Consider the following 23,665-nt stretch of genomic DNA (forward strand, 5'->3'; position numbering starts at 1 on the left):
AGGACAGCAGAACTCAACTTCCCAGAGGGGGAGCGTGTGGACTCAGAACCCCAAAGGCCCCCCCAAACCTGAGGAGCAGAGACAGCATCAGTGGGAGAAGAGAAGGGGTTACCAGAAATACCGGAAGAATACTGGGACTTTGCTGAAGTTTTCAGTGAGGAACGGGTGGATGAGCTCCCTTTTCACCAACCCACAGACTGCTATAGAAATCAAACCTGGGGCAAAACTCCCGATGCCCAGGATGTACTCCATGAGCCCTAAAGAGATGGAGGAGATGGAAAGATTCCTATGTAAAAACTTAGAAAGGGGATTTATTGAACCTGCCAAACCCAAAGTGACCACTCCAGTCCTGTTCAGGGAGAAGAAGGACAGTACTATGCATTTGTGCGTGGATTACTGGGCCCTTAATGCAATTAGTGAAAGTAACCTGTACCCCCTACCTCTAATAAAGGATATGCTATCCACCTATCAAAAGGAAGGATTTTCACCAAACTAGACCTAAGAGAAGCATACTAGGATCAAGGAAGGAGATGAATGGAAGACCACATTTAATTGTCCAATGGGTTGCTACCAGTTCAAAGTTCTGCCGTTTTTTTTTAATTGAAAAGTTTTACAATACATTTTATCTTTAACAAACCAAAAAAAAGAAAAAAAAACCTCCCAACCCCTTCCCCCCACCCTCTTCCCCCTCCCCAACCCTCCCCAACCCCTCCCTCCCTTTCCCCTCTCCCCCCCCCAGCTTCCCAGAGCAAAATACAGGGTATAAAATACAGGGTATAAAAATATATATACATACATATATATACATACATATATATACATACATATATATACATACATATATATATATATATATATATATATATATATATATATATATATATATATATATATATATATATATATATATATATCAATAATTATACAAATACAAAATAATACTTTCCAATCTAATACCAAAACACAGGGTATAAAAATACAAACAAACAATCATGATCTAACTTACACAAACAATCCTAAGCTATTCAAACTATCAAACTTTAACTCATATAGGTAAATTCCAAACATACATATATATATATATCATATCAATGATTATTCAGATACAAAATAATACCTTAAATTCATATTATTCTAATATATTATACAAATTAAAATACCATAGATTACTTCCAAACTTAAAAAAAAATTATATATAATCACATCATTCTTATATTCTTATATTCTATTACCTACTCCAATATTGCCCATAAAAGTATTACAAATTAATTTCAATCACACATAAAACAATTTATAACAACCTTTCCTTCTCCTAATATATTATACAACTTAAAATACCATACACTACCTTCCAGGCTTACAACTTTCCATCCAAATAACAAAGCATAACCTACAGAATATCAATAAACACTACTATAAATCTTCCCAATTAAATTTTCATAATCATCTTCAAACTAAAGCAACACAAAATATTATATAATTATTTTATAAGGGTGAAAAATGAATCCCCACATACTTAATCCTTCTAGCATCCTTATTACATTATTATCTCTTGCAATTATGCAACTAAATCCTCAGGTTTGCTTCATTCTTCCAGAAGCAGCACACCTCTTCCAATTTCTGGCCTTCTCCCGTGGTGATGAAATTTGACCCACTCCTGTAACTTTCACATCTGTCTGCGTTAACCCTTCAACATCTTGTGGATTCTCTCTGGAACGTTGAGGCTCTCTGTCACCTTTTTTTTTTTTTTTGTAGACTCCAAAGACGATATGGGGACTGCTTTTAAAACATTACTGTAAAAATCACGTGCCTGAACCACCGTGGTAAGACAATGCCTTGTGCCTTCATAAGTCACCACCATACCCTCTGGTATTTGCCATCTAAACTTAATATCACGTCGTCTCAATTCTTGTGTCAAAAAAGCAAATTCCTTCCTTTTTCTTAAAATTCTTGCAGGAATCTCTTTTAAAATCAAAACTTTTTGCTTATCCATTACAAAATCAATATTATAGGAGGCCTGGATAACTTCATTTCTAATCTTTCTCTTTGTGAAATAAACCACCACATCTCTGGGTAATTTCCTTTGTCTTGCAATCCACGAATTAACACGGAAGATTTTATCTATATCTTCCATTATTTCATCTGCTGGTCGCTCTAACACCCCTTCCAAAACCTCAGAAACCATTTTCTCCAAATTTTCCTTAGGGTTTTCTCTAAGGCCTCTGATTCTCAAAGCAAGCTCCATCTGAAAATACTGTGTCGAAATCAAGTCATAGTCCATTTTCTCTATTACATTTTCAGTTTCTGTCATTTTGGCTTCCAATCTAATATCATTTTGAGCAAGATCTTCCATTCTGTCCTCCAAAATCTCAATACCTTTAACCATGCCCTCTATTGCAGATGTGATGTCTGCTCTCATTTCTTTTAATTTCTCTGTAAACTTCTCCTCCAACTTTTTCTCCATTATCTCAACAAATTGCTGCATTTGCTTTTCCATAGTCTCGTGCAACAGACTCTGCAAATCTTTTGCTGTAAAAGCTAATACAGATTCAGATGCAGAGGACAATGAAGTTTTCAGCGAAGACTGCTGCCTCAGGGCAGGAACTTTAGAAGATATAGCCGCCATTTTCACCCTCTATTGTTAACTACGCACTTTCACATGCAGATTCAGTAAAGTCCATTGAGTTAAAGATCAAAGCATCATCTTCACCAAAATCTCCTGCATCGCTCTGCCTGCGTCCTCGTTCTCAAAAGCTCTTCCTTGCTAGCAGGGATGGTTGCGAACGCCCTGTTCTGCTCCAAAAAACCCGGAGCAGAGGCACCTCGCAGTCCGGAGCATGCCCAGGCTTCGGGGGGGCTCAATCCTTCCACCGCCAAAACTATAATTTCTGGCAGCCCCGGAGAGCTCTACCCTTACCTGGACGCTCACCCCCTCCTCTTCTCCCAAGTTGGGGGCTTCCTAGCTGCCGAACAGCTGATCAGCGCTGTTTTCGGCGGCTCTACGGAGCTGCGAGGCTGACAGCCAAGAAATGGCTGCCTCCAGCGTCGCCTTGCCATCCGGAAGCCTTACCTTAACTGAGATCAAGGAGGAGCATATTAATCTAGTCAGAGCAGTTCTAAAAAACTTCTGGGCCACCCACCTATATGCAAAATTATCGAAATGCGAATTCCAACAGGAAAGAATAGACTACCTGGGTTATCACATATGCTTGCAGGGCATCGAAATGGACCCTGAGAAAGTCAGGGCATTATTAGAATGGGCACCACCCCACACAAGGAAGAAATTGCAAAGTTTCCTGGGTTTTGCAAATTTCTACCACCAATTCATCCCTTCATTCGCCCAAATAGCCCTGCCACTCACATACTTGTTGAAAACGAGGGGGGGCAGTGAAACCCAGCAAGCCCCTAAAATGGACAATAGAATGTCAAGCAACATTTGAGAGGCTAAAGAGGCTTTTCTCTGCCAAGCCTGTACTGAGACACCTGGATCCCACTAAACCTTTTGTAATACAGGCAGATGCAAGTGATGTGGTGGTGAGAGCTGTATTATTACAGGAAAATGACGAGGGGGTGCTGCAACCATGTGCATATCCGTCCAGGAAACTCTTTTATTGAAAAGTTTTAAAATACATTTTTAGAACATATACCCCATCTCCCCCACCCCCTCCCCATCCCTCCCATCCCAACACATACACCCCGACTTCCCAGAGCTGAATACAGGGTATTACATCATACAATCTTACTCTAAAATATTCTAATTACTATAATTACTCTTTAAACCATATCGCCCTTTAACTCTCCTTAGCCATAGAAAAGAAAAATAATATAGCCTCTAATTATAATAACTAATAAATATTCATATGCTAAATGATACTTTATAGTCCCATATTTATTCTGAATATAATCAATCCATCTTCTCCATTCCACTATATATCTCTGTTCTGAGTGATCTTTCACATATGCCGAGATTTTGGCCATTTCTGCCAAGTTCGAAACTTTCAAAGTCCATTCTTCAATAGTTAGGCAGATCCTCCTTCTTCCAGTATTGCGCTACCAAAAGTCTTGCAGCTGTTATTAAATTCAGCATCAATTTAGTTTCTATAGCAGTACAATCAGTGATAATACCCAACAAAAACAATTGTGGTAAAAATCTTATCTTTTTCTTAAAGATCCACCAAGTTTTAATCCAAAAAGCTTTAACTTTTTTACAAGTCCACCATACATGATAATATGTTGCATCATCACAACCACATCTCCAACATTTTGGCTGACAATTTGGATACATACATGCTAATTTTTTGGGATCTAAATGCCATCTATAAAACATTTTGTAAAAATTCTGCCTTAAGTTTTGTGCCTGTGTAAATTTAACATTCCTAACCCATATTTTCTCCCAAGTATCCATTATTATTGGTTCTTGAAAATTTTGGGCCCATTTTATCATGCAATCCTTAACCAATTCTGCTTCTGAGTCAATTTCTAACAATGCATTATATATCCTTCTTATATGCGCTCGACTTTGATCTCTAATTTGCTTTACCAAATTCCCATCTGATATTGAAATACCAATTTTCTGATCTTCTTTCCATCTAGCCTGTAACTGCCCATACTGAAACCAAGTTTGTACTGTTTTCTCTTCTTTTAAAATATTGAAAGACTTCAATTGCCATTCATTCTTTTCCAATCTAAGAATTTCTTTATATGTTATCACATCATGTTTAAATCCCACATTTATGTTTTCTATTGCATGTTTAGGTATTGCCCAAATAGGAATTTTATAATTCAACTTGTGTCGATATTTTTTCCAAACTCTCAACAAGGCAGACCTTAATATATGTGTTTTAAAAACTTTGTCCCCTTTTTTATCATACAATAAATAAGCATGCCACCCATATAACAAATCACACCCTTCAATATTCAATAGACTCCTTTGTGTTAAATTAAACCAATCACTAATTGACGATAGTGCTGCCGCCTCATAATATAATTTAAGATTGGGCACTTTGAGACCACCTCTTTCACGTACATCTTGCATTATCTTAAATTTAACTCTTGGTCTCTTCCCTGCCCAAATAAATTTATTAATACCTCTCTGCCATTTTTACAAATTTGAATCTTTTTTAAGTATAGGTATCATTTGAAATAAAAATAAAAAATTAGGTAAAACATTCATTTTCACAGCTGCAATTCTTCCCAATAAAGACAATTGTAATTTTCTCCAACTATCAAGCTCTTTTTGTATTTTTAAACATAAAAAAATCATAATTATTTTTATATAATTTCTCATTTGAAGCTGAAAGATATACCCCCAAATATTTAATCTTTTTAACTATTTCAAATCCCGTTAATTTTTCTAAAGCAACCTTTTGTTTTATAGTCATATTTTTAGACAATATCTTAGTTTTTTGTCTATTTACCTTAAATCCAGAAACTTGTCCATATTATAGAATTATTTCCATTAAATCCAAAACTGATTGAATTGGTTGAGTTAACGTAATAACCAAGTCATCTGCAAACGCTCTCAATCTATAGTCTTGATCTCTAATTTTAATTCCCTGTATTTTCTTTGAGTCACGTATATTAATCAATAATATTTCCAATGTTTAAACAAACAACAATGGTGATAGTGGACATCCCTGTCTTGTACCCTTTTCAATTTTACAAGCTTCTGATAAGCTACCATTATTATTTGTCCTGTTTGTTTTTGATATATAGCCCTAATAGGTTGTAAAAACGTATCCCCAAACTGCATCTTCTCTAACACTTTAAATAAGAATTGCCAATCCAATTGATCGAAAGCTTTTTCAGCGTCCAAAAAAATCAGCACTGCAGGGACTTGGTTATTTCTTTCTAAATATTCTAATACATTTACAATGTGTCTCACGTTATTTTTCATTTGCCTACCGCTTATGAATCCTGTTTGATCATTTGTTGCATAACCTTCATCAATCTATTTGCTAAAATTTTTGCAAATATCTTGTAATCAGTATTTAACAATGATATAGGTCTATAATTTTTAGTTTGTACAAGATCTTGATCTTCCTTTAGAATCAATGTTATAAATGCTGTTTTCCATGATGGAGGAAACTCCCCTCCGGATTAAATTGTTCTAAACAATTCTTTTAAAGGTTCCACCATCTCTAGTTGTAAATTTTTATAATAAGTAGCAGTCAATCCATCTGTCCCAGGTGCCTTACCTACTTTTAATTGTTTAATTGCTAGAATAATTTTTTCAGTGGTTATCAATTGATTCATCTGTTCCCGTTGCTCTTCTGTAAGTGCCTGGATATTCACTCCTTGCAAATAACTGTCTATGTCTAAACATTGACTTTTATCCCTTGCATACAGCTTAGAATAAAATTCAACAAAGGCCTTTTTAATGAGATTTTGCTGAAACACTTCTTTACCCCTATACTCTATCTTATCTATATGACGAGATCTTTGTTTTTTTTCCTTAATAAATAAGCTAACCACCTACCAGGTTTATCTGCGTTATTAAAAATATTATGTTTAGCATATCTTAAATTAGTTGCCACCTGGTCTGCCAATAGCATATCAAACTGCCCTCTTAACAAATTAATTCCTTCTTTCAGCCACTTATCAGATGGATCCATAATAAAAGCCTTCTCTTTCCTCTTTATTTCCTCCTCTATTTCTTTACACAAATTCCATTCTATGTCTATATTTATTGTTCAAATATATTAAGACTCCTCTCATATAAGCTTTACTTGCATCCCATACCATTTCAATAGAAGTGCCTTTATGCATATATGTAATAAAAAATTCTTTCATCTGCTTTTTACATTCTTCCACATTTTCTACATATCTAAATAAATTTTCATTTAATCTCCATGATCTTCTGTCACCATTATCCTTATCCAATTCCATCCAAACTGGACTATGGTCTGATAAAGTTCTTGGACATATCTTGATCTTCTTAATCCTAGAAAAAATGATTAGTAATTAATATAAAATCAATCCTAGAAAAGGATTGATGTCTGTCAGAAAAAAAAGTAAAATCCTTTTCATCCACGTTTTTTCTCTCCAAATGTCTCTGAATTCCAAGTCATCTTTCAAATCAAAGAAAGATGTAGGCAATCTAGCATGATTAGGAGTATTTTTAAAAAATCCTTTCTTATCCTTCTGCGTGTCCATAACACCATTCCAGTCTCCCATTAAAATACAAGACTTGTAATCCCATTGAATTATTTTGTTATGTAGCAATTTATAAAATTCTTCTTGTTGTTGATTAGGAGCATATATTCCAATTAGAAGTATTTTCTTCCCTTCAATCAAAAGTTCAATAATAATATATCTTCCTTGTATATCTGCTTCTACTAATTTGGCTATCAGACCCTTCTTCACATATATTACTACCCCATTTTTCTTCTCTGGAGCAGATGCAATAAATTGTGTACCCAGTCTCAAATTTATCAAATATTTCTGATCAGATACCCGAATATGCATCTCTTGCAAACATACAACGTCATTTTTAAAATGTTTCAAATACTGAAATATTTCTCTTTTGTGGTGAATTCAGACCATTAACATTCCAAGTCAGGAATTTTATCACCATCGTTTGTGACTTGAAGCCTCTGGAGCACCTCCTGAAGATCTTCAGAGATCTGTCTCTTTGGCCTCACTCCTCCCACTGCTTCACTTGATTCTTGAGTTGTAATCATCAAACATTGATCCTGTTGCCATTGTTGTTGTTGTGCCTTACGTCTAGATGCAGCCCGTGTTATTCTTTGAGTCATAGGTTCTTCTACTAAAGCCAAGGGTTGCAGTTTCAGGAGATTGCTGTTTTTCTTGTGACTGCCGCTCTCCTTCATCCTTTCCTTCTTTATCTTCTGAAGATGGCGGTGAACCTGCTTTCAATACATTAGTATAAAAATCTCGTGCCTTCAAAACTGTATTAAGACGGTATCTTATTCCAGCATAATTCACCACAATCCCCATTGGTATCTCCCATCTGAACTGAAGCTGTTGTTTTTTGAATTCTTCTGCCAAAAAAGCAAAATCTTTTCTTTTTCTCAAAACTTTTGGGGGAATCTCTTTCAGAATCAAAACCTCCTGACCAGCAATTTTAAATCTCTTATTATAAAAAATTTGAATAATCTCATTTATCTTTCTTTTCGTAAAATACACCACCACATCTCTTGGCAATTTCCTCTGCCTGGCAATCCAAGAGTTAACTCTGAAAACTTTATCTATCTCACCAAAAAAATCTTCGGGTTGAAACCCAAAATTAGGTGCCAAGGCATCCATCAGCATCTCTTGCAAATTCTCCTGAGGATTCTCTTTCAAACCTCTGATCCTCAGGGCAAACTCCATATCCCCATATTGTATCATCACAACCTCTTCATCCATTTTATCCATTTTAAATTCAACTTCACCCATTTTGGCCTCCAACGTCAAATTATTTTGTTTAACTTCTTCCACCTGTTCATTCAGAGTCTCAATACATCCTGCTAGCCCCTGAAGTGCTAACAGAATGTCCTCCCACATTTCCTTGTTCTTATCCTCAATAAGCACAGCCACCTGTTCAGTTACTTTTTCAGACTGAGTGGCTAAGGCCACTTTTAAAGCATATTGTAAGTCCTTTAACGTTACAGGTGGAGAAGCTGCGGGGGATGATGTCAAAGACTGCAATCCCAATTGCTGAACAAGGCAATGTCCCTGCACTTTTAGTAACAGGGATTCTAGGAGGCTTAGTAGCCAATTTATAGCCAATTAACTATAGTACAACTTTCACTTTTCTTCTCCTTTAACAACTAAAACCAAATCTTGTAAGTTTGGGCAGAGCAAATTTTAAGTCCAATTCCTCCTTAATCTCCCAGCAAACACTTTCACTATAAAAAGAGTGAGAGAGGAAAAAAAACTCTTCACTTCTTATAAAAAAGAAAAAAATTCTTCCCTGCTCTTTTCCCTGTTCACTCGGGCGCCATTTTCCCTTTCTTTTCCAAGTAGTGAACAAGACGGAAAAAAATTATTTTTCGAGAGTTAAAGCCTTTTACTTGCTGTTTGTTTGACTCCTATATCCGCTCTGCTGCAACAATGATTCTAGATGTCAATCAGATCCGGCAGGAGTGGATTCAGTGTCTTGTTCTGCTGATAGCAGAAGAGTCCTCCGCTCCGGAGATTCCCAGTCTTTGGAGGAGCCCTCACCCTTCAAACCCCAGAACAAACATTCTGGGGCTCTAGCGGTGCTCTACCCCTACCAGGGAACTCCCCCTCCCCCTTCACCTGAAAAGTGGGGTTTTCACGCTGCGGAGCAGCTGATTGTCAGCTGCTCCGTAGTTTAAACAGCAACGAAGGACCGGCGGTCGATTCCAACCGTCCGCGATGCTGGAGAGCCACCCGGAAGTCCCCAGGAAACTCACGGAGACAGAACAACGTTGGGCCGTGTGGGAGAAGGAAGCGTACGCTGTGAGATGGTCATTACTTACATGGCATCATTTCCTTGAAGGAAATAAAATTCCCTTCCAGGTCTAGACAAACCACAAAAATTTGGAAGTGCTAAAAACACCCAGGAAACTCACTCCTAAGCAAGCCCTCTGGTCTCAGCATTTTTACTGATTCTGTTTCACACTTAAACACTTACTGGGGAGAAAGAATTTCCTGGCAGATACACTGTCTCACATGCCCCAATATAACATCACATGGGCCACTGACTCTAAACCACTTATGCCCAGACAACTGGCAGCACCAGTCACCACCAGGACCCAAGCTAAAATGAAGCCGCGGGTGGATAGCCAAACTGGAATAGAATTCTGAAAGTCGTTGGAAACTCATGAATGATTCCAGAAAAATAGACATGTGTGCACAATTAAAGATGGACTACCGTGGGTGGGGGAGAAGTTATACATACCTGCCACCCAGAAGATCAATTTCATGCAGATGTGCCATGATACAAAATCAGCAGGACATTTTGTGTTTGTGAAAACCTTACATTTAACTAAAAGGCAATTTTGGTGGCCATCCATGAAAAAGGACATAGAAAGCTACGTGGCCAGCTGCCAAACATGCGTGATGGCTAAGAGGCTGCAAGGAAAGTCACCCGGACTGTTACAACCAGTGGTGAACCCTTCAGCCCCCTGGAAAGAAATAGCCATGGACTTTATAGTGGAATTACCAGAAAGCAATGGGAACACTGTCATCTAGGGGGTTACGGATCTGTTTTCTAAACAGGCGCACTTCATCCCTTGCCAAAAGATTCCCACCACAAAAACCTTAGCGAAACTATTCATGCAGGACATTTACAGACTGCATGGAGCACCTCAACGCATCATATCTGATAGGGGAGTGCAATTTACGTCAAAGTTTTGGAAGGAATTTTTATCCCTCTTAGGAAATACTCAGGGACTAACATCTAGTCATCATCCTCAGGGGAACGGTCAGTTGGAACATGGGAACTCTGTACTTGAGCAATACTTAAGGTAAAGGTAAAGTTTCCCCTGCACATGCGTGCTAGTCGTTTCCGACACTAGGGGCCAGTGCTCATCTCCGTTTCAAAGCTGAAGAGCCAGCGCTTGTCCGAGGACTTCTCCATGGTCATGTGGCCGGCATGACTAGACACCAAAGGCACATGGAACGCTGTTACCTTCCCACCGTAGTGGTCCCTATTTTTCTACTTGCATTTTTACGTGCTTTCGAACTGCTAGGTTGGCAGAATCTGGGATGAGTAACAGGCGCTCACTCTGTTAAGCAGCACTCGGGATTTGACCCACCAAGCTGCCGACCTTCTGATCAACAAGCTCAGTGTCCTAACCCACTGAGCCACCGCATTCCTTATGAACAATACTTAAGATGCTTTATTAATTTCCAACAATCAAATTGGACAGACCTACTCCCTTTCTCAGAAATTGCTTACAGTAACGCAGTCCACTCCAGCACAGGCTACACTCCTTTTCAAATAGCCACCAGTCAAAGTTTAAACCCTATCCCAGAACTAATCACAACCGAACCAGAAATCCCATCACTGAAATAATGGATTGCACAATTGCAAAGCACCTGGCCAATCATTAGGAAAGCTTTAGATGAAGCTAGGCAAGCATACAAAGCACAGGCAGACAAAAAGAGAGTCAATCCCACACTATTCAGGGTAGCAGACATGGTATATCTATCTACAAAATACCTAAAATCCCTACAGCCCTGCAAAAAAACTTGGACCAAAATATATAGGACCTTTTCCAATTAAAAGAATCATAAACCCAGTAACAGTAGAATTAGAACTACCCAAAAACCTTAGGCAAATACATCCAATCTTTCACTGCAGTTTGCTAAAAAGGGAAACACAGTCACCCTTGCAGCCAAAAACCCCACCACCACCACCTCCAATCATGGTTGAAGGAGAACAACACTTCGAAGTAAAAGAAATCCTAGATTCTAGAAAGTATCATGGGGGAATTCAATACTTAGTAGCTTGGAAAAACTTTCCCTCCTCGGAAAATGAGTGGGTCAATAAACACCACATCAGAGCTCCGAAGCTGTTAAGGAAGTTTCATACAGAATACCCCAACAAGCCAGGCTAACATTTATAATTTTGTCTCCTCTACAGGTGGATCTCTCCCATTTTTAAGGGCAGCAGGATATCAGAATCCATTTATATTTCATTTCTAACTATCTTTTCTGTGCAAACCCAAATCTCACACCCACCCACCCTTGTTTCTGCCATTCCCAAGGAGGAGAGGGAACAAGCTTGGGGTTTTATTGCTTTCGCTTCCTTCCTCAAATGTAACCTTTTGTTTATTCTGCCTGCCTGCTATTCATTACAATAAGATCAATTACTGTCTCACTAGGCATTTTCCCTCTCATCTTATGAAAACGGGTGGAATGAAACCCTCCGGAATCTGGTTTGTTTCTCTGGACGGAATGTGAGGGGGTGGAAATGATTCTGCTATGAATGGACTGGTGTTTCCCCTCTTCCCACGAGGGGCTTACCACCTGGAACTTGGCTGATCTGGAACTGAATGAATGAACTGTGGGGTGGGGCTTGCTTGCGGACATTTAAAAATATCTATCTGTGAAGAGATTTTTCAGATCCTGTCTATTATACCCTCTATCTTCTATTTCTTAGTAAAAGTTCCTGCTTGGACAACCTTGTCTCCAAGAGTCCTTCTTTCTTAAGATGTGGATTGAAGTGGGTTCTGACAGATTCTTACAAAATTTATTATCAAAGGCTCTGTTTTGGGGGATCCAACAGACATTTGATTATTATCTTTAAAATATAGGGAACATAGTATACCACAACTATGTCTAATGTTGTTTTATGACTGTCTTTAGTAATAAAGTTTAGCCTGTGAAATCTGGTCAAATTCTTTATGCAGTATTTTAAGCCCACTTCACATAAATATCCTTCCTTTTCAAAAAGCTGTTTTAAGTAGGACCAACTCTGGCTTTGAGTTATCTAAATATCTTGTGGTGGCCGTCTCATCCAGTGATAAGTCTTGTTGGATTTGCTTAATGGTGATGGGCAACAATTCATTTAGCAGCACTAGATTTCTAGTTTTAGCAATCCTTATCTTCTTGGGACTCTTTTTTATTGAAAAGTTTTACAATACATTTTTAAAATAAAAAAGAAAGAAAAAAAGAAAGAAAAAAACCCTCCTCTCCCTCCCCTCTCCCCAACCCTCCCCAACCCTCCCCCTCCCCGACTTCCCAGAGCTGAATACAGGGTATAGTATTACAAACATAAGCTAAAATATGCTAACAACCCAATAATAGAACATTAAATTCTGTCACACTTTAACTCTCCATAATCATCATATTGCTAACAAATAACTAATAACTAATTATACATCATATAAAACCACTACTTATTCAAATGCTAAATGAAACTTTTTAGTCCCATATTTATTTTGAATATATTCAATCCATCTTCTCCATTCCACAATATATGTCTGTTGCGATTGTTCTTTCAAATATGCTGAAATCTTTGCCATTTCCGCCAAGTTAGAAACTTTCAAAGTCCACTCTTCTATAGTCGGGAGTTCCTCCTTCTTCCAATATTGCGCTACTAAAAGTCTTGCTGCCGTGATTAGATTCAACATCAATTTAGTGTCTATGACAGTAAAATCTGTAATAATACCCAACAAAAACAACTGCAGAGAAAACTTTATCCTTTTCTTAAATATGTTTTGCATATTCCACCAAATTTTAATCCAAAAAGCTTTGACTTTTTTACAAGTCCACCATATATGAAAATACGTTGCATCCTCGCAACCACACCTCCAGCATTTGGCCTGACAGTTCGGATACATACTTGCTAGTTTTTTAGGATCTAAATGCCACCTATAAAACATTTTATAAAAATTCTCTCTTAAATTTTGGGCCTGTGTAAATTTTACGTTTCTAACCCAAATCTTTTCCCAAGTATCCATTGTTATAACCTCCTGAAAGTTCTGAGCCCACTTTATCATACAATCTTTAACAAGTTCTGTTTCTGAGTCAATTTCTATCAATGCATTATATATCCTTCTTATATGTGCTTGACCTTGATCTCTAATTTGTTTTACCAAATTTTCATCAGTTATCGAGAAACCAACTTTCTGATCCTCTTTCCATCTTGCCTGTAACTGCCCATACTGGTACCAAGTTTGTACAATCTTTTCTTCTTTTAAAATATTATATGGCTTTAATTGCCATACATTCCTTTCTAATCTCAAAATTGCCTTATATTTAGTCTCATCATGTTTAAATCCAACATTTATATTTTCTATTGCATGTTTAGGTATTGTCCAAATTGGTATCTTATAATTTAGCTTATGTCTATATTTTTTCCAGACTCGCAACAGAGCATACCTTAATATATGTATCTTAAACACACTATCCACTTTCTTATCATACAATAAATATGCATGCCAGCCAAATAACAAATCATAACCCTCAAGATTTAATAATCTCCCTTGTGTTCTATATCCACCATAATATCTTCTGCTGAACGCCCCAGAATCTGTTCAAGAGCTTCTGAGAGTACTTTTTTCAAATTTTCCTTAGGATCTTCTTTCAAACCTCTGATTCTCACCGCTGATTCTCACTCCATCTCACGGTACTGCACCAATGTTAAATCATCATCAATCTTATCCATCACAGTTTCAGCATCCATCATTTTGGTATCTAATCTCATATTATTTTGGCTAAGTTCTTCCACTCTGTCATCCAAACGTTCAGTGCAAACAGCGAGCCCTTGAAATGCAACCAAAATATCTGCCCTTATTTCTGTATTCTTCTCAATAAGCTCAGCTATTTGTTGAGATTGTTTTTTCAAAGCCTCTTGCAAAGCATCCTGCAAATCTTTTATTGTTAAAGCTGGTGCGGGTGTGGGTGCCGGGGAGGAGGCATCAAAGCCTGTAATGAAGATTGCTGAACTGGCGAGGCCCCCGCACCTCTAGGAACTTTAATTGATTTGGTAGCCATTTTGGCACCACTTAGTTCTATTGCGCACTTTCACTTTCCGCACCATTTGCAACTTCTCCACAAAGTAGTCTGGGTTAAAGTTCAAATACTTGCTATTACAGCATTCTCCTGCACAGCTCTGCCTGCATCCAAGTAATCCCCAATTCCCTCTCAATGGCAGGGATGGTTGCAGCGTCCTGCTCTGCTCCAAAGCCTTGGAGCAGAGGCGTCCCGGAGTCCGGAGCAAACTCAGGCTTCGGGGGGGTCACACCCTTCAACCACCAGAGTTTAAACTCTGGTGGTCTAGGGGAGCTCTACCCCTGCCTGGTCGCTCACCCCCTCCTCTTCTCCCGAGGAGTGGGTTTCCGAGCCGCCAAGCAGCTGATCGTCGCTGGTTTTGGCGGCTCTACGGAAACAACGGGGCTGACAGCTGAAATGGCTGCCGTCAACGGAGCCTTGCCACCCGGAAGTCCTTCTTGGGACTCTTAACTGTAAAATGCTAAATATTTGTGTTCTGGTTGCAGCAATTTCTCAATAACTTATCTGGGTTATGTGGTCAGAGCAAATAAACCAGAACAGTCCTAAACCAAGTTACATACATAATTCTTTATGGCAATTTGTTTATTTGTCATATTTATACTCACCATAACCATAAGACATTCCCTTTTTTTAATCGTTTGAATCCTTGCTCATTTCCTGGGATTAAGATTCTCTTCTTCGTTTGCTGGACTACTGTGATGGATAACAGAACTATTTTTTTGTTGTGTACATGTTCGAATTACTTGACTGCCATCTCTTGGTCTTTTCCCCACTCCAGATGCTAGAAATCATCTGAGTGGAATCTTCATAGGCCAGATACCGGCATCAGTTTCTGGGTCTTACATTTCTACTTTACGTTCTCCGGCTTGAATTCTTTAATTTTCTTTCCACGTTCTCTGTGGTTTAGCATGGCATCCACCCTAATACTGACTTGTGTCTCATTTAACAGACACGAGGAAGTCAGCAGTAGAATTGTAAAGCTAATTTAGTTTATTTCAGGTCTGAATTATACTTTCTAGAAGGTTGATCAACTCAGATCAACCATAGTTGGGAAGCTGGCTTGCAAAAAAAAACCTGGTGGTAAAATTGTTGCTTTCTATTAAATTTGTATTCATATTAACATAAAGCATATCAAGGATTTTGGATTGATCTCAAGAGTTTATTATAACATAGATTTAATTAGCCAAGTTGTGAAATAAGTAAAAGGGAAATAAAAATGAGTCATCTATGATCTGTACAGGTAGTCCCCAACTTATGACCATTCATTCAGTGACTGTTCAAAGTTACTGCGGCACTGAACAAACATGCTTATGACCAGTCTTCAAAGTTCCAGCCATTGTAGCAGTCCTGTGAACAAAATTTGGGACTGTAGTAGCCCACCCACACTTACAATCGCATGGTCACTTCAACTCGCTCCTTTCTCTCAACTGTACGTCCTTTTGACCCTACCTGACCTTTGCTATCTCTTTGTTCCTGTTGCTAATCAATTATGCCCTTTGCACAAAACTTTCTTCCCAACACCTGATTTGCTCATAAGACCTGCGGAAGATGGCTTCATGGGTCCATCAGCTTCCTTGCAAAGGGACAGGGCAGGCACACCTCTTCAGCAGTGGGAGCAAGAAGGTCAGCTGGAGTGGCAGAGCACAGGGAGGCAGGGGGCCTTAGAATGCAGAGCAGGCATGTCAAACTGCTGGCCCATGGGCCAGATGCATCACACTGAAACTGTGCCCACCCCATTGCCAGCAATGGGGAAAAAGTCCCAATACGTCGCACAATGTCATGTGACATCACGAGTTCGACATGCCTGGTTAGAGTGATGAGGGTGGCTGGGACTGGGACACAGTGACTGGGACTTACTGCCCACACCTGGCATAAATTAACTACCTGGTATTTTGGATTATTAAATAAAGCTCATTTAGAGATAAAGATCCAGAAACATTTTTCCAAGGAAATATTCAGGCTAAGATTTAAGACTGGCCATTTCAGTGTATTAGTGCTATGTAGGCATGATATTATAAAATGTTTATATGCCAAAAATATTTGCAAATGTATTATGAGGATGTAATAAAAATTATAATAACAGTTATTATTGAAATGGGAGAATTTGGAAGACAAATTCAACTATACCACCAATAATAATCAAAACTTTTGGAGCCAAAGCACTTTACCAGACATGGCAATGGCTGACTTTATTTAAAAAAAACTACCTTGCTTGATAAGATGCAAAGTATGAATAGAAGTCAAAGCTTTGGCTCTCTAAGTAGGTCATCAAAGAAGACACAAGCAAAGACTTTGTCTGGACCCACTTCAATCCCACATCTTAAGAAAGCAGAACTCTTGGAAACAATTTCTTCCAATAGGAACTTTTATTAAGAGTAGTTGATAGCAGGCATAATAGACAGGATCTGAGATTTCCCATGCAGAGCAATAGATTAAAGTATCCCTAAACAAGACCCCACCCCATAGTCCACCCGGTATGGGACAGCCAATCCCCAGATGTTAAGTCCATCATGGGAAAAGGGGAGATAACATCGGCCTGTCTCCAGCTCACGCAGCAATGGGCAGTGGCTTCTTCACACCTTCCTCTGAGAGTGTAGAAATAAACCAGGCACTGAAGTTACCTTCCTTATTTTCCTCCCTTGTTCTAGCTGACAATTTAGGGAGATAAAGTTCAGAGAGAGAGATAAGCAAATTGTTACATTGTACCAGGTAGAGGACACAGAGGCAAAAGGTTACATTGTAGTGGATAGAGGAAGCAAAAGCAATAAACCCCCCAGCAGGCACATGCCCCCTCCCCCTTGGGGAATGGCAGAACCCAGGGAAAGGTGAGATTTGATTTTGGTTTAGAGGGAATAGATAGAAATGACATAGGAATGGGTTCTGACAGACTTGTTGATCTAGTGTTTATAGTTTAGCATTCTATTAGAGGCCACTGTGCATAGAAAACACTTAAAAGGGCTATGCTCATCTCTAAAAACAAATTATAAATATTTCATTATAGAAGCAAAAGTATCAAAATCCCAAACAGCCAGATTCTTGGCTTAGAATATTTGCTGAATCTAAAGGGCCACAAAGAAGTAAACCAAAATTAAGGGATACAAATGTTTTCTTTTTTTAAAAAATCCACATTTCTGTGCTTGTTAAAGCTAAATCTACCCATTAAAATAACCTAATTAGTTTCAAGTATATGCAGGCATCCTTTTAGTGTTCTATTTCATTTTAATATGGAAAGTCATGTAAAATAATGTATACACTTAAAACACCATTACTGTTATGAAAAGTACAACTTGATGCTTGTTTTTAAATCTTCGATGGTTTTATTCAAAATCCTATCCCTTGTTTAAATGGCAGCTATAAAACTGTTCTTTAAAGAAAAAAATAAAAACATTCTATGGTAGATTGACATTTTACTTTTGACATGTAGTTTCTCATAGTCTGCTGGGACAAATGTGAAAAAAATTGAGAAGCAGCCAATCTATGTTCTACTTCCAGTTTACTAATTATGTTTATATATTGTATATTTCATAAAATTATGGCTTTTTAAGTGTCTGTATAAGACAAAAATTGCATATTTATTCATTAACCTCCTCCAGATTTTTTTTCTCATACACAGTGTGCTCTTTATCTTTTCCGTTTATTAATATAGGGATCCTTTAAAAATTCAGCAGCTACAGAACCAAATCCAGCTGGAGAAAGAAGTAGACCAGTGGTGTCATCAGAAGCAAGCTGGTTTCCTCCAGAATCTTCCCTTGTCCCCAACTTTTCTCCCTCCATCTTCATTCCCAGAACTTGAGTCCAGCCATTCTCCTTCTCCCGTGCAAATGAGTATTTTGAATTCTCATTCTGCTCCTGCCATGCAGACATCCAGTTCTTTCAACTATGCCCGTCCTAAACAATTTATTGCTGCACAAAATATTAGCCCTGCTTCAAGCTATGTAACACCATCACCTGGCTCTTCCACATCTAGTCTCCCATCTCCAATGTCTCCAACTGCTTCTGAAAAGCAGTTTGGTAAAACATCTGTCCCCATTTTCTCTCAGACATTTGCTCCTGAGGAAGAATATCCCTGGTCTCCTTCCCCACCTCCTCCCCCTCCTCCTCCCCCTGCTTTTAGTCCTACATCTACTTTTTTAGTGGCAGATTCCTTCCCACTGCCACCACCTCCACCTCCTCTCCCAGCTTCTGTCCCCTCGCCTTCCCACAGTTTTTCTCCAACACCCAGATTATCCAGCTCTAGTCAGTCTCCAGCAGCCTTCCTCAGCTCCATGCTACCATCTCAGCCACCTCCAACATCAGTTAATGCACTAGGACTTCCCAAAAGTGTTACATCATCGTAAGTATGAACATTTGATGAACTTCTCAAAAAGTAATTTTTTAAAATGTATTCTTAATTTTGATAGGCATGAATTCATTGTATAAACAGTGAGGGGGGGGGAATTATTTGATCCCCTGCTGATTTTGTACATTTGCCTACTGACAAAGAAATAATCAGTCTATAATTTTAACAATAGGTTTGTTTTAACTTATTTCACTCATTAAAATGCAAATCATTTATAACTTTTTTGAAATGCATTTTTCTGGATTTTTTTGTTATTCTGTCTCTCACTGTTAAAACAAGCCTACCATTAAAATTATGGACTGATCATTTCTTTGTCAAGTGAGCAAATGTACAAAATCAGTAGGGGAATCAAATAACTTTTCCCTCACTGTACAAAATCTAAATAACTATATTTTTACTGTAGAAGAGTGAGAAATGTTTTTCATAATTTTTCATTAGGAAAATTCTGCTGTTGTTTGTTTGATTTACAACATTGATAAAAATGATACCTTTCTTATACAGGCCTGATTTTATCTCATTTTCAATTATCCAAAATAAAATAGTCAAGGTTTCTAATAATTTAATATTCTGTATTTTGTGCATCAAGAATCTATATGCAAGTTTCATTTGAAGGGGACAGAAATTTTTATTATTGCGAACTGAGCTCTGATGATGATTAATTCAGATTCATTCCTTGAAACCCCCTTTTTCAAAAAGTCCTTATGTATAGCATATATAAATTATTTCAATACAAATATTTTGGCAGAATAAATCTACATGGAAACATTTGCCTTAGTTTGTTGTATTTCTCTATTGCTAAATTTATTCCTAAATCTGTCTCTCATATTTCCTATCACCTTAAAGATCCTCATATTACACATTAACTAACGTTTTATGACTTATTCATGTTAAGATGACTTTTGTTTTTAAGTTACTTAATTTTAATTATTTGAAATTTATTTAAATTCTTGGTTCCTGCACCTATTTTAATTTTTTAATTAAAAGGGAGCAAGAAAAGTAATTCCTTGCATTATAACCAAAAAGGTCTTTTGTCTCTTAAAAAAGTCCTCAGTTGTTTTTTAAAAAAAACAAAACAAAACTCTGTTTACTTCCATTTATTCTGTGGTCTCCAAATAATAATAATAATAATAATAATAATAATAATAATAATAATAATAATAATAATAATAATAATAATAATAATAATAATAATTGGAAGGGACCTTGGAGGTCATCTAGTCCAACCCCCTGCTCAGGCAGGAAACCCTATACCATTTCAGACTAATGGCTGTCCACTCTCTTCTTAAAAACTTCCAGTTTTGGAGCATTCACCGCTTCTGCAGGCAGGTTGTTACACAAATTAATTGTTCTGTCAGGAAGTTTCTCCTTACTTCTAGGTTGCTTCTTTTCTTGATTAATTTCCATCCATTGCTTCTTGTCCTGCCTTCAGGCACTTTGGAGAATAGCTTGACTCCCTCTTCTTTGTGGCAGCCCCTGAGATATTGGAACACTGCTATCATGTCCCACCTCGTCCTTCTCTTCATTAAACTAGACATACCCAATTCTAGCAACCATTCCTTATATATTTTAGCCTCCAGTCCTCTAATCATCTTTGTTGCTCTTCTCTGTACTCTTTCTAGAGTCTCAACATTTTTTTACATCGTGGTGACCAAAACTGGATGCAGTATTCCAAGTGTGGCCTTACCAAGGCATTGTAAAGTGGTATTAATACTTCACCTGATCTTGATTCTATCCCTTTCTTAATGCAGCCTAACACTGTGTTGGCTTTGTTTGGCAGCTGCAGCACACTGCTGGCTCATATCTAAGTGATTGTCCACTAGGACTCCAGGATCCCTCTCACAGTTGCTGCTATTGAGCAGGGTGCCACCTATGCTATACCTGTGCATTTGGTTTTTCTTGCCTAAATATAGAACTTTACTTTTTTTACCATCGAATTTCATTTTGTTAGATAGCACCCAGTGTTCCAGTTTGTTCAGATCCTCCTGTATCTTAAGTCTATCTTCTGGAGTGTTGGCTATTCCTGCCAGCTTGGTATCGTCTGCATATTTGATGAGTTCCCCATCTATCCCCTTGTCCAAATTGTTGAAGATGTTGAAGAGCACTGGGCCTAGAACAGAGCCCTGGGGCACCCCACTACACACTTCCCTCCATGTAGATGCAGTTCCATTGAGGACTACATGCTGAGTATGGCCAGTCAGCCAGCTATGAATCCATCCGGTGGTGATGCTGTCTGACCCACATTTTTCTATCTTATCAAGTAGTAGGTTGTGATCTACTTTATCAAATGTCTTACTGAAGTCCAAGTAAATTATATCTACAGCATTCCTCTGACACACTAATTTTGTCACTTGGTCAAAGAATGCAATTAGATTTGTCTGGCATGATCTGTTTTTGACAAAACCATGTTAGCTTTTAGTAATGACTTTGTTTGCCTCTAGGTGTTCACTGATTTGTTATTTGATTATCTTTTCCAGAATCGGCCCAGGTATTGAGGTCAGGCAGATAGGTCTGTAGTTTGCTGGATCTATTTTTCCCCCTTTTTTTGAAGATGGGAATTACATCAGCTCTTTTCCAGTCCTCTGGTAGTTCTCCAGTGCTCCAGGATCTTTGAAAAATATAGTTCAGTGGTTCTGAGATCACATCTGCCGGTTCCTTGAGAACCTTGGGGTGTAATCCATCTGGTCCTGGTGATTTGAACTCGTCTAGGGTGGACAGGTGCTCACTTACCATTTTCTTGCCTATCTTAACTTGTGTTTGTATTCTGTTTTTATGCATTATTTTTGATAGGTTGGTCTGTTTTTTTCCCTTTGTGTAAAGACAGATGCAAAAAATGAGTTAAATAGTTCAGCTTTCTCTCTGTTCCTTGTCACCTTTTTGCCACTTTCCCCCACCAATGGACCAATCATTTCCTTCACTTTTTTCTTCTTTTTTACATGTTGAAAGAAGCTTGTTTTTGTTATTTTTAACTTTTGTCACAAGCCTTAGTTCATTTTGAGCCTTAGCTTTTCTCACTTCATCTTTGCAGGTCGGGCTATTTGCTGATATTCTGATTAGTTACGTGCCCCTCTTTCCACTTTCTATACTTGTCCTTTTTATCTTTCAATTTATCAGAGAGTTCTTTATGCAGCCATGTTGGTTTCTTTTGAGAGCTGTTATTTTTCCTCTTTGTTGGTATTGTGCTAGACCAGGCTTTTATTATCTCACTTTTCAAAATTTCCCAAGCTACTTGAATTGTTTTCCCCTTGAAGATTCTCATCCATGGAATCCTTCCCAAGCCCTGTCTAAATTTATTGAAATTAGCTCTTACAGTCCAAGACTCTAGTTTGACTGTGTTCTGTTGCTTGTGCTTCCATAATGTTGAATTCCAATATTGCATCACTTCCCCTCAAAGTTCCTGTGGCTTGAACACCTTTTATCATTTCTTCTCTGTTAGTGAGAATTAGATCCAAAATGGCTAATCCCCTAGTTCCCTTCTCTACTTTTTGTCTGCTAGGTTTGTCAGGAATCTGTTTGAACTTCCATTTGGTGCAGAGTTTGTCTCCCAGTTGATGTCAGGGTAGTTAAAGTCCCCCATTACTATTGTGATGTGCTTCCTACATAACTTAGTTAGCTGACTAGCAAAAAGTTCATCTATTTCCTCTGTTTGGTTGGGTGGCCTATAGAATACACCTATGGGAATGTCATTTCCCCCCCCTTTTATATTGACCCAAATGCATACTAACTGCAAGGAGGCATGAGAAAAGGAATATATTTTATGCAGTTTTGAACAAGAATATTTTTATGCCTAATATAGGTAATCCCCAAGTTACGAACGTTCACTTAATGCTCATTCAAAGTTATTCAATCAGCGCCCCCTAGTGTTTACGAGCAAGTCCAAAAATTACAAATATTGCAGCACCATGGCAGTCGTTCGTACTTACGAATGACTGCAGAGGCTCTGCAACATTCACTCTATTCCACCCCACACTTCACAACTGCTTCCCCCTCCCTTCCTGCTGTGCCAGATTCACTTACCTCTTGCCACAGTTTCTTTCCTTTGAGGGAGAGAAGAAAAGCTTGCAAAAGTTTTCTTTTCATGCTGACAATGGAAACTCCTGTGCGCTATAATATTGTGTGCTTTCAAAAACCCATTCTCTGCAAAAGAGATCATGGCTCCCAGAAGCTTCCATTCTTTGCACATCTGTTGGGCAAAGCATGGAATTGGAGTTGGCCAGGCACAGTAATCAATAGTGTCTGTGGCCCAGCTGAGCGACTTGCTTGCGTGCGCCAGCCTTAGTTTGAGGGCAGGAACAAAACCTTCAACTGAGCAGGGAGGCATTGTGGGGCCAGGTCCCTTGCACACGCATCCAAGTCGGCAGTGGTGGCTGTAGTGTATCCCTCGCAGGTATGACAGCTGTCAAAGGCCGCTGCACGTGGCCACACTGACAGCTGTCAAAAGGCCGCCAGCCCCAACACGCATGCGCAACCCTCCGTTGACACTGACAGCTGTCAAAAGCCGCGCATGCGTAGTAGCAGCCTTGAGCTGTCAAAACGGCAGCAGCCGCAAGTTGTCAAAGCGGCAGTAGCCGCGAGCTGTCAAAGTCGCGCAGGCGCAGGTCCACCAGCCAACTGACAGCCGCTAGCTGTCAAAACACCGGCTAGGTTTACCCGGGTTCCCAGCTGAAGCACCAGCCAGCTGACAGGGTTCCCTGGCTCAGCGGCGCATGCGCTATCACTGGGGAAATGTCAAAGACTGCCAGCTGATTATTGGGCACGGCCCCTCGGCGGGAAAACACCCGTCCCTGATTTGTTAACCTGTTTGACAGTTGCCTATATAAAGGCTCGTTGTACTCTTTTTGCCCCGTCCGGGCTGAGTTAAATAAATGTTTGAGCTGAAGCCATCGTCTCCCT

The 23,665-nt window shown here is 38.7% G+C and overlaps 1 protein-coding gene across 3 annotated transcripts in view; it reads left to right on the plus strand.

The window, feature by feature from the left end:
- Nucleotides 1–23,665, plus strand: part of PALLD (palladin, cytoskeletal associated protein) — a 487,514-nt gene that overhangs the window by 399,155 nt on the left and 64,694 nt on the right. For all 3 annotated transcript variants that reach the window (XM_083367271.1, XM_083367272.1, XM_083367273.1), the window contains one exon: nt 18,083–18,769. In XM_083367271.1, the coding sequence (XP_083223397.1) occupies nt 18,083–18,769 (687 nt within the window). The remainder of the gene's footprint in view (nt 1–18,082; nt 18,770–23,665) is intronic.

Source organism: Vipera ursinii (genome assembly GCF_947247035.1).
Source record: "Vipera ursinii genome assembly, chromosome: 7".
NCBI classification, from domain to species: Eukaryota; Metazoa; Chordata; class Lepidosauria; order Squamata; family Viperidae; genus Vipera; species Vipera ursinii.